We start from the raw sequence: 15,697 nt of genomic DNA on the forward strand, positions 1-15,697 counted from the left end.
GCAGGGGAAGACAGGGACTGCGAGCGCGGCAGAGGCAGAGGCGGAGAGTGGACTGGTGGGGTATCCAAATGCGATACGCGGCGGAGGACAGGGGGAACAGCAACGATGTGGTCACCGCCCCATCCCTCGCCGCGGAAAGAGGCCCCCATCTCTTCGCCTTCCCCAACTCGAGCCGTCCTCATTGTCCGGCCTCGCTGAAATAACACTAGCGTGGCGAATGCGATAGAGAGAGAGAGAGAGAGAGAGAGGAAAGGGATTGATGAAAGAAAAGGGAATGCAAAAGCCTGCGTTCGGTCGCACGGAGGTCGTCCCAACGGGCAGATGGCGTTGCAGAGCGCTTCTCACTCTATTATTTCTCTCTCTGTTATCTCTCTCTGGTGCGTTGGGCCGCGCCGCGGGAGGGGGGAAGGCGGGGAGGGCGCGCAGCCGCACGACAGCGCACGTACCGTTTACGAAGAAGTGGGGTCGGCGTGGGTACGCTATAATTACCCGTGGAGTTGGCTAGAATTACGTGGATGTCACCGGAGGAGTGATTTGGAGTTTGGAGATTCAAGCGGGAAGAAAGTTTCTTAACAACAAACACTACTCTCTTCTCTTATGCGGCCATCAGGCCATGTGAAAAGCAGCACGCCGTTGACGGCTACGATTGCCCACAAAATTGGCCCCAATGCTCTTCTTTAAAGTCTCCTAGAAAAAGCAGGTGGGCCAAATCTGATCAATCTAATTTAATTCAAATCTGACCTTCAGATTTAGATGGATACTTTTGATTTGGCAACTTGAGTTGGGTCGACACAATTGGTTCGCTAAATAGAGAATAGATCTGCGTGCGATAATCAGTTTGACGTGCATTCACCAAATTAGCTTGTCCATCTTTAACCGATGCAATCCCAGCCTGGGTCATATTTGGGATTGGGATCAATCATAGACTAAGGGTCCGTGCAATCCAAACTCCTTGAGCCGGGCGCAGACTCTACGCACCGGCCCCCACGCCTTCGGAACGCCTCGAGAGTCGCGCTCATCCTCGATAGCGACCGCGGGGAGCGGCGGGTGCAAGAGACGTTAGTGGTCCCTGGCGCCAGGATCGCACGAACGCCAGTCGAGATCCTTGTTGTCGCAACGTGGGCCCCACCAGGAACGGCGCCCGAGGGGGCAAAACCGGAAAAGAGCGAAAGTTTCGAGCGGGACCCACAGACGTCGACCAGGGCACTTCCTGACACGTGTTCTCCCGCGAGGGCTTCGCCTCCTACGTCATCGAAGCCTAAGAAAATAAATAAATTTACTGCACCTTATTTTTTACCTGCTTCAGTTAATTATTTATTTCCATTACGTAAGCTTCTTCTTGAAATGGGGGTGGTCGGCTTCCGTTCGAAATTCTTTGAGGTCTCTAATTTTTTCACTATTTCTTTTTTTTTCAAAAAAAAAACTAGGATACGTCGATAACAAATTAAAGATTTACCATCGAAGTGGTAGCACGGTGGAAACAGAGCTTTGATTCCATCGAAGTAGCCCAAATTCGAAATGCCCAGGTGTTGATTAAATACGAAGATCGGATACTCTCCGTCTGGTTTATCCAGTGGAGTTGCTCTCTGATCTGCCGTTACATAGGTAGTGCTGATGTGATGTACTCACACGGAATAGGGCTGCCACACTAGTGGGGCTCTGCGACGGATGGAAAAAATATGAGTAAAAAATATTCTACCTGCATCGAATACTCTCCAGCGGAAAGGAGGTCAGTGGGGGTTGCTACGCAGGGACCTCACCCCTCTCTTTCTTTTTGCATAAGCAAAAAAAAAACAAATTAAAGATTTATTAAAGTTAAAGATTTTATTACCAACCAATTGACAGGTGCCACGTCAGCCGGTGCAGTGCAGGTTGTGCCACGTGAGGGGCGGTACGGTTGGTTCTACTGGTTTTTCTACTGATCTGTGCCCAACAGCAGACCAAATGGCTGGTCCCGCCGTCTGATGCCTTGGTTATTTTTTAGATATTACTATTTATGGTGGTATGGTCGAATTTTGAGGTCAAGTGGCAATATTTGGAATTCAGCGTGCGGGAATGATTGCCTGGTTTAAATATAAGAGCCGGAGTGGTGGAAGCAAGAGGGCCGACATAAGGTGGCTTCTATTTATGGCAACGCTATTTCAATATTTATATCATTTACATTAATATTACTAATATTTCAAAATTTTAATCTTCGTGTCATTTTCACTTTGTTTGAAAGAAATGAAAAAAATAAGGGATGGACTATTCCCTGGGATAAGTATCTTTTAGCGTTTGGTTAAAGTAATATAAGTGAGAGAGGATCGAGAATGAAATAGGATGATTTTAATGTACTTTGGATTTTATGATGATTTATTTTTTTTATCACAAAGATAAAATTATCTTTTTTTTCTAAATGTATATTTAAGAGTGGTTAAGAAAGTAGTGGGATAATATGGTAATTGGATTTATGATGCAAGAGAGAATAAGTCTATTTCACCTTCTTCATAGATAGACGTACATCTCTCAGAGAGATATAGTCTTACACACACAGAGGGAACTAGACTATCCTGCCAGTCAAAAAGAGTAGGGAAGGAAAAGGATCTGAGACCATCTTTGCTTCCTCCATAAGGTCTAGAGTAGTTAGTAGCTTACCTTGACAGTTCTCCCCTTGTCAGAAAGATGATAATTCTAGGGTTAGGTACCTAGGTTGATGGTCATTTGGGTTAGGCAAATGGCTTGAATTTGCAGCACACTAGCTCTCCAATAACCACTAACAATATACTAGTTAAGCATGCATCAAAAAATTATACTAATACTCCTTTTCAATTTTTCTCTTTTGTTAGTGATGCAATTGAATCCGAAAAGTTTTTGAGACATAGATGACCTAAAAAGTTAATCTTTAACCTCTATTTAAACATTGTTACACCTTAGGCTAGGTATAGATGAACCTGGACTGGAATATCTAACTGAAACATCTGAATAACTTGACCTATGTCCGGTCCATAAGAGACATATAGGTTGGATAAAACTTTTTCAGAAAATGGCCACATAAAATTATATACCAAAAGTTGGCCAAAATAACGACCTAACTGGACTTTAACCTTACCTTAACCCGCCTATAGGCTTCTGATATCATTATTCTCGTTCCCAAAGTTGGTGCTTGCCTTTCTCTTTCCAAAAAAGAGAATCTAGCATGCAAGACATTAGGGAAAAAGCGAACTCTCTCCTTCCTCCTTTCCCCTCTTGGTTTCCAGGAGTCGCTGAAGCCTATGTGACCCCAGGACACCCATCTTTTCTTGTCAAGTTGCCAAGTTGGGATCCTCTCAAATTCATGGTTGAATTGGAGAGGTCTGGTCGTCCATATGGTACGCATAACATATGATTGTACTTTTTAGTTCAAGTGGGAACTAGAGAGGTTTCCAGCTGATTCTTATGTATTGCATCAATCCTACTGTATGCACCATATTTAGACCAATATCTATAATTCAAAAACCGATAAATAACACGGAAAGTTATTTAGTATAATCGAGTAATGGCAAGTCTTCGAAAGAGACATCTTGGAAAAAGTGAAGCGGAGGTTTTGGAAGGATGTCAATTTTCAAGTACCAAAACTGAAAATCTTAGAAGAAAGTACTTGGCCAATAGGTGGAAGTTGTGCCTAGCAACCCAACCAACTTGCATGCTATCCTCCTACTTAGTGTCGGAGTAGGTTAAAACATCAAGATTTCAAGTCGAAATACTAAAGGATGTAGGTTAAGTGATGTAAATCGAGGGAGGCGAGAGTTATCGATGTATAAGAAGACTTTAATCGAGCAAAATTCAAGAATAGTAGTTACATCCATCTGCCCACTATTCAGAATTTTTCAGCATAAGTTAGACTTTCTTGATGATCCAATTGTCTCCTAGCTTTTCAATTTTGTCGTCAATAATTGAAACATAAAGCAATCATTTTTGTCTTTCAAAAACCGACACTATGTTTTGATAATAAGGTATCAAGTTAGTGAACCTAATTGTGGTGCAGTAGGTTTGGGTTTTTTATTTGATGGTTACCATGATTGATAGATTGGTCCCCAAAGTAAACTTTATTTGGCTGTTACTTTAGTTGTTGTATCTTAGAAAAAGTTGTGCAAATCTTCCTTAATTTTCCAATCAAGAGGCAGTTGTAAAGCCAAACACTTCTCTAAAGGTGATTCAAATATATGTTGCAAAGAATTAAAAGGTAAAAATCGATGATTGAGACTTTATTATTAAAAGTACATTGTATAAAGCAGTACAAAACCTCAAGAAAAGGTCATCTTGTGATGACTGTACTCCATCATGATTCCATGAGAAAGAAGGTTGATGATGATGGTTGCTGAGCAGTATATGATATAACAATGGGCAAAAAGAAAGAAAGAAAGAAGGATGGATGGGCAGTGAAACTACATTCACAAAGCATTCTCTAAACCCAATGGGCAAGTTGATACCTAAAAAGCAATCTCGTTCAAAGATGCTGTTCTAAGAGAATTGACGTATCCCCGCTAGGAGCCATAAATTTCCACAAAGTCCTCTACTTTTTGCGGAACTTCCTCAACTAACACGAGAAAAGTAATTGCATATATTGCACGCTTGGAAATGTAGTCCATTCAGTTCTCCACACTCTAAAGGATTCTTCAAACCCCTATGCCTCTATGTGCTCTCTAGTAGTTGAAATTAATGGTCGCATGCACTTCTCTTTTGATCCCTCTCCACCTTTTTACTCAAATCTATATTAGTAACATGCTTAGTACAATCTTAGATTGAGGAAAAGAAAGAAACCTCGTTAGTACCAAGGGAGGTTGAGTTATGGGTGGATCAACCAATGCTTTGCCTATTGTGAGCAAGATCTTTTGTTCCTCTTCCCTCACATCTTTGATGGTTAGGAAGAGGCCTCACGTTGTACATGGAGGCGGTTTTGTGGTCACTGATTGTAGTCAGAATGTGGCCTTCGTGGTAGATGGCTGTGGCACACTTGGTGCCAAGGGAGAGTTGATGTTGAAGGATGGTGATGGAGAACCTATTCTCTTCATTCGTAGGAAGGTAAGTAAATCTTTGATCATTAGTGACATATTGCATGCATCCTGGTTTCCATGCATGTATGCATCCAATGAGCTTCTCTTTGCTATTAGGGAGGCATCGTTCAAGCTTTAAGCACTCGCAACAAATGGAATGGATACTCGATGGAGTACGAAGGAGCCAACAAGTTAATCTTTAGCTTGACCGATCCGAAGTCATGCCTTGCAATGAAGAAAGCAATTAGGATTCGAGTTGATCCGAAGGGCCACAACAGAGATTTGGAGTTTGAGGTTAATGGGTCCTTTGTGGATAAAGCTTGCACCATCAGAGATTGCAGAGGGAACGTTGTGGCGCAGGTATGACATGCTCGAAACCCATAGACACATGCAAGCACACAAGCCTCGTGCACACTGTTATACTGATAGGATGGTTGCAACGTCTGTGGTGCTCCTTGATTTGATATAGGTGGAGGTAAACGAGTTGATTGGCAGCAAGGACTTCTACTATGTGGTTGTGCAGCCGGGCTACGACCAAGCCTTTGTTGTAGGGGTGATTGCAATTCTTGACAACATACATGGGGAGTCCACCAGGTGCTGAAGGAGATAAAGGAAATTAGCTGTGCTTTCTTGAGAGAAAGAGAGAGAGAGAAGAAATCTGTTGCTGTTCCCTCTTGTTAATTTAGTTGATAGGGGTCCTTCTCTTTCCTTCGAGTAAGAAGTCAAGAAAGACAAGAAGAATGACTTGCATCTCCATGCATGCTTCATTCACTTTTGCTTTCTTACAAGGCTAACTTTAATGTAAATTTCTACGTATTTGCTTAAAGCCATGAATCACTAGCTGTTTACCCACAGGCGCGTGCTGAATTAATTAGAAGGATTCGATGGACTACAATTTGAATGCAATGGTTAATCTGTGATCATTGGCGATTGGAGTTGTTGTTCCTTGTGATAACTGGGCTTGTCTGCAAGCTTTTACATGGAAATTTTTGCTGTCTATCTATTAAGGTGAGTGGGTTGCGGGAAAGCAGTTGCTTGATAGCTTTTTCTCAGACATGCTTTTTAACGAAGACAACGTCCAAAGATGAGCTTAACAACAGGTGGACAATATTGCTCTTAAAATCCAATAGTTTGAGATAAATTTCTAAACGGGTAATGTAGCTGCTTCCTTCCACAAGTTAATTTGATTTTATTGTATCATTAAAAAAATATAATATGAGATTCAAATTTAAGAACTGTTCAATACTTATAAAGTAAAAATAGTTAATGGTTTCAATTTTTCATGAATTTTTCGGTCTGTGACCAGATTTTTTTTTCCTTTTTTCTTCTTTTTTCATGGGTATTGGTCAATATATAATTGACCATGAACGAGGGGTCAAGATTGTTGTGGACTATATATATATATATAAGGAAAACGCTTGTCAGGGCAAAACAGGCAATAAGGCCCACCTAAGTACCAAGACTTCGTATGAATCGGGTATAGGTTTCTTCAGGTAAGGAAAAATTATATTAAAGATATTAATTTATATCGATATTAAGCATAAATCCTATTATCTGTTTGGATAAAAATGATGTTATAATGATCTCATTTTGTCTTTGAATACTGACAAGGAATAAGGGATAAGAAATGATGTCAGAATGTTATTTGGAGATAAGTGGATGAAAAGATGATTTTTTATGAAAGTGGATAAGTTTGCCCTTCAAATTTCTATTATTTTGTAATATAAAATATATTATATACTATAATAATATGATAGTGATGTTATATAATATATCATAAATTAGAATATTGTACTATGATACTATACTATACATTTTACTAAATATTGTGATATTATGTAGGATTATATTGCAAAAAAAAATTACAGTAATATTTAACAAAATATAATATTATATTATAATAATATGGAATATAACATGATATCATAATATTATAATATTCAGAGCATTATATTATAATATTATATTTTATTATTGAAGGACTAAATTTATCATTTTCGGAGGGGTTTATATTGGGTTTAATCTTGTATGAGTGTTTGGGCGGATAGATGGGTTGAAGCATCCACCCAGCAGCCAAAGGCGTTTGGAAACTATCCTCAAGATAAACAAGATGAAACATGTTTATCCCCCTTCTAAACTGCCTAAATAATTGGATGGCTACGGATAAGTGACGGCAATAACGTTTGGAGGAGCCCAAGACTGTTGCATTCCAAAGAACGAACTTTATTATACCTAAAAAATAATAATAATAATGTTTCTAAGAATAAGAGATATATCCTTTTATTGGTACATGACTTAAAAGCTTATTTAAGGAATAGGGAAACCAACTTAGAGTAGCCCAAGAACTATAAAAGTCGAAAACATATTTCCGATCAACATGCACAAACTTATTATCTAATTATTAAGAAAAAGAATTCTCCACCTAACACAGACATATCAAATATCGAGGGTTGCAACCAAAGAGCTTACTCCGGGTGTTGCATCTTTCATGCAAAAGGAGGATCCATCTTTCTTCATGCGAATCCATCGTTGAATCATGCAATAGCCACTTCAAGAACAGTTCAGGTAGATAAATGAACAAGTTTGAAATATTTTAAATCTATGCAGAATACGATCCAATGGCCGATGTTGTGAAAGAGGATGTATCTTTCATCGCGGGAAAGATACTACCCCCCCCCCCCCTCAACGTACTAGGTGGACATTAATTCTCTTTCAATTTCCTTTGTTGGGATTAATGCCTCCATATACTGGGTTGGGCGTTCAATTTGATTCCTATGGCAGGCCCAATCAGCCCAAGCCAAACAATAAAATAAAATTGACCCTTTGCTTGACCCAATTTGCATCCCTGATGTTGAGCATTGTTTGTCAAACTCTCTCTCTCTCTCTCTCTCTCTCTCTCTCTCTCTCGTACGTACAAATGTTAAATTCTGCTTCCACATTCACAATGAGATGGTTAAGCATCATGAATGCCTGCACAGAAGTTATCTAGTTTACCCTCTTATTTGGATTGAAGGCTGGATGTAGATAAGTACAACGCTCACATTTGATTCTCCATGAACCCTCAAACAAGCAGACTAGAGAATCATGGAGACCAATAGTACTAGAAAGTCATCTAACTTCAAAATATATGCTTAGGATGTAGCCAAAGGCTCTTAGCAAAGAGGCATCTCAAGAACAAACTACTGTTGATCCACCTACTCTATAGAATATCCAACCCCATTGAATCCTGGTAGCCTAGAAGTAGGTATCAAACTTGTTAAAACATCTAAAAATGGAAGATTGGAGGCCATATAGCAGGACAATGGCACGATTGAATTACTAGATGCATGTGGCCAAAGCTCTTGATTAGTGATCATACGCATCATCATATATGTGAAGTTATAAATGTGATTCTTATCCTATTGGTCAATATAAGTTTTAATTTAATTTTTTATCAGGAGAAAGAAATATTTGACGACTGACAGTAATTCACCAAAGTAATGAAATGATAGGGTTAGGAAATATCATTACTAGAATTTATTTTGTAACTCATAAATTAGTTCATATGACAATCCAAGTCAATAGTACATCTACAGATTGTTGCAAATTTGCTTACAAATCCATCTGTATATATACACGGATATCATTCTCTATCCTTAATGTGTACTAGTTTGACATGAAATAGAGTTTTTTTCTATAACTTATTGCCCGTCCATTCCTATCAATATGCATATGAAATTGAGCAAAATAGGAAAGCTAAACATGAGACACATCTTGTAAATCTTTCCTCAACACACACCACACACACACACACACAAAAAGCAAAAAGAAGAAAAAATGTGATATACATGTAGTGAAAAGCTGTCTACTATAAATTTCAAAACATATCAAGACCCACAAAACATGTGGAATTATAATGTGGCATTGCAGTTCATGCAATTTGCTGACAAATTTTGGTGATATATGAGTGAACTACGTAGATATATTCACATGCAATCTAATTATTTAATACAAAGGTCATGCGTACGCTACCATTGAGAAATAGAGAATGACTTGCAAAGTAGTAGATAGACTCACATTATAACGAGAACAAGGCTGGTATTTGCTATTCAACTTTTTATTAGGCTTACTAAAAAATAAAATAATAATGTTAAAATAGCCATTATTCAAAACTTGGATAGCTGGTGTGCTGGAAAAAAAAAAAGTTGGATAAGCCAAAAAGAAATCTGATGTATATATACACTGATATCATTCTCCATCCTCAATTTGCACACGTTCGACCTAAGATAGAGTTTTTTCTTTAGAACTCATTGGCCCTCCTTTTCCATCAACATGGCATCTGGCATTGAGCAAAATAGAGAAGCTAAATATGCGACATATCTTGTAAATCTTTTCTCAACACAACAACAAAAAAAAAAGAGAGAGAGAGAAAGAAAGCAAAGAGAAGGAAAAACCAAATACACGTGTAGTGAAAAGCTACCTACCTATAAAATTCATATTATATCAAGACCTGCATAGCATGTGGACTTATAATATGGTGGCATTGTGGTTCACGCAATTTGTTGGCATTTTTTGTTGATAAAGATTGTATCATGATAAAACTATGTAGATATATTCACATACAATCAAATTATTTAATGCAAAGGTCATGCGTGTGCTACCACTGAGAAATGGAGAATAACTTGCTAAGTAGTAGCTAGACTCAAATTATAATGAGAAAAAAAAACTTGTATTTGCTATTCAATCTTTTATTAGGCTTGTTAAGAAATAACATTATATTGTTAAAACAATCATTATTCAAAACTTGGATAGCTAATATACCAAAAAAAAAGGTTGGATAACCCAAAAAGAAAGCTGACGTATATACACTAATATCATTCTCTATCCTCTATGTGCACTAGTTCGACCCAAGATAGAGTTTATCTTTTTAGAACTCATTGGCTCTCTTTTTTTCATCACCATGGCCTATGGCATTGAGCAAAATAGGGAAGCTAAACATGAGACGCATCTTATAAATATTTTCTCAATGCAAAAAAAAAAAGAGAAAGAAAAGCAAGGAGAAGAAAAAATGAGATATACGTGCAGTGAAAAGCTACCTTACTATAAAATTCATAGCATATCAAGACCTGCATAATATGTGGGCATATAGTGTGGTGGCATTGTGGTTCATGCAATTTGTTGGCAATTTTTGCAGATAAAGTTTGCACCATGAGCAAACTATGTAGATGTATTTATATGTAATTCAATTATTTAATGCAAAGGTCATACATGCGCTACCATCAAGAAACAAAGAATGACTTGCCCAGTAGTAGCTAAACTCATAATATAATGGGATAAAAAGCCGACATTTGCTATTCAACTTTTTATTAGCCTAATTAAAAAATAAAATAATAATGTTAAAATAATCATTATTCAAAACCTAGATAGCTGATGTACTAAAAAAAAAAAGTTGGATAATCCAAAAGGAAAGCTGATGTATATATACACCGACATCATTTTCTATCCTCAATGTGCATTAGTTCAACGTGAGATAGAGTTTTTTTTTTTGTAGAACTCATTGGCCTTCCTTTCCCATCAGCATGGCATATGTTATTGAGCAAAATAGAGAAGCTAAACAAGAGACACATCTTATAAATCTTTTCTCAATGCTAAAAGGAGAGAGAGAGAGAAAAAAGCAAGAAGAAGAAAAAAACGAGACACAAGTGTAGTGAAAAGCTGCCTACCTATAAAATTCATTAAATATAAAGACCTGCATAACATGTAGACTTATAATGTGGTGGCATTGTGGTTCACGCAATTTGTTGGCAATTTTTGCTGATAAAGACGAATCATGAGTGAACTATTTAGATATATTCATATGCAATCTAATTATTTAATTCAAAGGTCATGTGTATGCTACCATTGAGAAACAAAGAATGACTTGCGAAGCAGTAGCTAGACTCAGATTATAATATAAAAAAACGGTATTTGCTATTCAACCTTTTATTAGGTTTATTAAGAAATAAAATAATAATTTCAATATAATCATTATTCGAAACTTGGATAGCTAACGTAGCCAAAAAAAAAAAGTTGCATAACCCAAAAAGAAAGCTGAAACACCAATATCATTCTCTATCCTCAATGTGCACTAATTTGATCGCATTGTGGTTCACGCAATTTGTTGGCAATTTTTGCTGATAAAGATGTATCATGAGTGAGCTATGTAGATATATTCACATGCAATCTAATTATTTAATGCAGAGGTCATGTGCATGTTACCATTGAAAAACAGACAATGACTTGCAAAGTAGTAGCTAGACTTACATTACAATAGGAAAAAAAGCCGGTATTTGCTATTAAACCTTTTATTAGCCTTATTAAGCAATAAAGTAATAATGTTAACATTGTCATTATTCAAAACTTAGATAGCTAATGTAGCACAAAAAAAAAAAGTTGCATAACCCAAAAAGAAAGCTGATACACTAATATCATTTTCTATCCTCATTGTGCACTTGTTCGACCCGAGATAATGTTTTTCTTTTTAGAACTCATTGGCCCTCCTTTCCCATCAACATGGAATATGGCATTGAGCAAAGTAGGGAAGCTAAACACGATAAACATCTTGTAAATCTTTTCTCAATGCAAAAAAGAAAAAAAGAGAAAGAAAGGCAAAGATAAAAAAAAATAAGATGCACGTGTAGTGAAAAACTACCTACCTATAAAATTTAGACCACATCAAGACCTGCATAACATGCGGACTTATAATGTGGTGGCTTGATCCAAATATATAATATAAAAAGTTGGATAACCCAAATAAACATGGAAATATATATAGGTTAGGCTTGACCCATAAATATAACTCAAGCATGCAATAGGACTTGCCACTTGAGATAGACTTTCTATGAGAGGCCTTGCTATGAGAGGCCGGACTCAGAATTTAATCCCCGTTCTTTTAAACATGTTCCTAATAAATTATGCTTGACCTAAAAACAATTGGTATCCTTTGAAACTCTTGTCATCCTTTGTGAAAAAATTGCTAGCATTGGCTCGATCAGAAATGAGACCTATACTTTGATCTAGAACCTCTACAAATCCACAATATTCAACCAGGATCTTCTACATTGTGGTCCGCACACTGAAGAGTGTCATGCATCCTTAGATATACGGCCATCAAGTCTATGTATAATACCGCACATGCTTGTGGACCATCTTGTTAATTTGATGGCCATCCATTTTTTGATGGCAACTATCCATGGCTGCATAGCAATCTCTAATATTGCATGGGCACTACCTCAAAGGATCTGTGCCCATCCACAATTACTAAGCTAAGGCCAGAGTTAGACTTAGCCAAGTCCAGATCTACCCAACCCACTAAAGTCCCATATCGCTCATCTTACGCAATAAGCTAATCTTCCGAGAAACTAAGGTTGCACGTGGAATACAAGTCAAAGGAGCATAATGAAGACTTCAGTCTTTTGTTAAATTTCTTAACAGGTGACCGCCCAGTGCAGCATAATCCCTAGGAAGTTCACGTTAAACCACCCACCAAAACCAGTATGACAGAGAAGGTTTCCTACTATGAAAACTGCCGCAAATTAGACGTTAAGAAATCAAAACACTCTGTGTGCTTAGTTGACCCCAAGTCATGCAGCCTCCTACTTGAAATCAAAGATTTAAGCAGTATGAATCAATTTACTGATCAAGAAGTGTAGACAAGAATGAAACCGAAGAGTCAAACTCTCCATTAGAACAAAATTTTCATTCTCCTTCCCCTCGTTTTCCTTTCTCCTTCTTGCTTTGAACGTAGCTTTCAACCAAGAGGAAGTTGCACGCACCTTTCTCGTTGCCCAAAATGCCGTCGGAAAATAAGCCATGGAAGCATAGTTCGTGGATCATGGGATCAAGGACATCGCTGTAATTTGAATGCGAAAGTCAGTGCGTGACTTTGACCGTCATAGACGTTCAAACCGCCACCTTCCACCAAGAATCGCTGCAAGAAAACTTCGAGACTTTTTGTTTCTTGATAAGACCGATAAATTAATTAACTAAGACGAGTATGTATACATTTATGAAAATCAAAAATAAAATATTTAAAATTCAGTATGAAAAATCTGTTCAAGATTTCAGTAGCATAGATCGAGGGTGATTTGGCTATATAATTTACCATCTAATCTGCATCATTATTAATTTTTTGATAAATATATAATATTTCAATAAAAAGTAAAGGATGCATCACCTGTCACCAATCATGTAAAAAAGAAGGAACACTGGCATCAATAAAATAGCACCGAAGGTGAGCTTCATACGGTATTAAAATTACTGTATTGTAATTTAAAGATAACAAATTTAAAATATAAAAGTAATTTTCTTATCTATAAACATAAAATTAAGTACATGAATCATGCCCGCAGAGCTTTCCGACTGGATCAGCCAACATGGACTTTTTTGTGCTATCAATTATATATGTGGGTGCAGTTAGGTGGTCCCACGAAAGTGCCTTATGGAAGACATTTATAATTAAAAATATGAAGTTCGGTGACTTACTCGGCTATAAATACCCCTCTAGCCAAGCGAGAAGACACCATCTCTCCCAGACACCATCCTCCCCCTCATCTCTGAGCACCAATGGAATCACCATCGCTGGCCGTATCTCTAGCAGCCATACTAGCATCCATCCTCCTCTTCCTCAAATCCCTTTTCGGTCGCCGCCGCCGTAGCTTAAACCTCCCCCCCGGCCCAAAGCCATGGCCCATCATCGGAAACCTCAACCTCATCAGCTCCCTCCCCCACCGCTCCCTCCACGCCCTCTCGCAAAAGTACGGCCCCCTCATTCATCTTTACTTCGGTTCCTTCCCGGTCATCGTCGCCGCCTCCGTCGACATGGCCAAGCTCGTCCTCAAAACCCATGATGTCTCCTTCTGCGGCCGGCCCAAGATCGCCGCCGGCAAGTACACCACCTACAACTACTCCGACATCACTTGGTCCCAATACGGGCCATACTGGCGCCAGGCCCGCAAGATGTGCATCATGGAGCTCTTCAGCGCGAGAAGGCTGGACTCCTATGAGTACATAAGAGTGGAGGAGGTCAAGAACCTCCTCCGGGATCTCTTCAAATCCTCGGGGAGTCCCGTCAGCCTCAAGGACCACCTCTCGAATGTTAGTCTCAATGTCATAAGCCGAATGGTGCTGGGAAAGAAGTATTTGGACAGGTCCGAGGGGGCAATCGTGTCGCCTGAGGAGTTCAAGGCAATGCTTGACGAGCTCTTCTTGCTGAACGGCGTCATGAACATCGGAGATTCGATACCATGGCTGGATTTCTTGGACTTGCAAGGGTACATCAAGAGGATGAAGAAGATCAGCAGGAAGTTCGATAGGTTCCTCGAGCATGTGCTCGACGAACACAACGAGAGGCGGCGAAGGGAGGGGGAGAATTTCGTGGCCGTGGACATGGTTGATGTTCTTCTGGAGCTCGCCGACGATCCTAATTTGGAGGTCAAGCTCGAGAGGCGCGGTGTCAAGGCCTTCACTCAGGTGTGTTTCTCTTCATTACTGCTTCTTGTTTATGGGCAATTAATTAACTAACCACCATAGGTGGATAATTAAGTTTTCCAAGTAGAGGTACCATGAGATGCACGGCAGAGGGACCTCCTCAAAAACCCATCCACTAACGTAAAGTCCACATCAAAGAAATGGTGCAAACTTTTCTTGTACTATGACCGCTAAGATCTCATAACTTCATACCACGCAACATCGTATAAAAAAAATTTGGCTTTGACCCAAACCAGAGAATGGCTGTAGGTGATGTAGACAACACTTAGACCGGAATAAAAACCAGACCGGTCCAATTGAGCTCTCAAGATTTGTTAAGGCCTGACACAAAGTTCCTCGCTCTTATGGTCCAGGACTTGATCGCCGGTGGCACAGAGAGCTCCGCTGTGACCGTGGAATGGGCCATCTCCGAGCTCCTGAAACGACCGGAAATCTTCAAGAAGGCCACCGAGGAGCTGGACCGGGTTATCGGAAGGGATCGGTGGGTCGAGGAGAAGGAGGTGCACAACCTCCCCTACATCGAGGCTATCGTGAAGGAGACCATGAGGATGCACCCGGTGGCTCCCATGCTCGTTCCCCGGCTATCCCGCGAAGACTGCAACATCGCCGGCTACGACATCCCGGCCGGGACCCGTGTTTTGGTCAACGTGTGGACCATCGGGAGGGACCCGACGGTATGGGATTCACCGGAGGAGTTCCGGCCGGAGCGGTTCATCGGGAGCAAGATAGATGTGAAGGGGCACGACTTCGAACTTTTGCCATTCGGATCCGGGAGGCGGATGTGCCCTGGGTACAGCCTTGGGCTCAAGGTGATCCAGGTGAGCCTGGCCAACCTGCTGCATGGCTTTGCATGGAGGCTCCCGGAAGGGACGAAGCTGGAGGACCTGAGCATGGAGGAGATCTTCGGGTTGTCGACACCGAGGAAGGTGCCACTTGAAGTAGTTGTCGAGCCCAAGCTTCCCGCTCATCTCTATGGTGTGTGATTTTAGGAGAATATATATATGTTAGGTTAATTACAAATAGAAATAAAGGTGTCTGTGGTTGATGGTGTAGTCTCGTGTCATTAGTGAGGGTGGTGAACCTTGTTTGTTTTTTAATGTACCGGAGTGTTGGAATTGCTGATAGAAGGAAGGTTTGTTACTTAAAAATGAAATTTAAAATTAAAGATACATGGTCAA

The 15,697-nt window shown here is 39.6% G+C and overlaps 2 protein-coding genes across 2 annotated transcripts; both read left to right on the top strand.

Annotated features, from left to right (window-relative positions):
• The first annotated feature begins 4,760 nt into the window (after window positions 1–4,760).
• LOC103709373 (protein LURP-one-related 6-like) lies at window positions 4,761–5,798 on the top strand. Its single transcript, XM_008794672.3, has 3 exons — window positions 4,761–5,040; window positions 5,130–5,372; window positions 5,482–5,798. Exons 1-3 carry the CDS (start codon window positions 4,807–4,809, stop codon window positions 5,611–5,613), a joined length of 609 nt encoding a protein of 202 aa, XP_008792894.2. The 5' UTR covers window positions 4,761–4,806; the 3' UTR covers window positions 5,614–5,798.
• Window positions 5,799–13,566: 7,768 nt separating this feature from the next.
• Window positions 13,567–15,697, top strand: LOC103709347 (trimethyltridecatetraene synthase-like). Its single transcript, XM_008794648.4, has 2 exons — window positions 13,567–14,501; window positions 14,873–15,697. Exons 1-2 carry the CDS (start codon window positions 13,596–13,598, stop codon window positions 15,500–15,502), a joined length of 1,536 nt encoding a protein of 511 aa, XP_008792870.2. The 5' UTR covers window positions 13,567–13,595; the 3' UTR covers window positions 15,503–15,697.

This window comes from Phoenix dactylifera, chromosome 8, assembly GCF_009389715.1.
Source record: "Phoenix dactylifera cultivar Barhee BC4 chromosome 8, palm_55x_up_171113_PBpolish2nd_filt_p, whole genome shotgun sequence".
In the NCBI taxonomy this organism is placed as follows: Eukaryota; Viridiplantae; Streptophyta; class Magnoliopsida; order Arecales; family Arecaceae; genus Phoenix; species Phoenix dactylifera.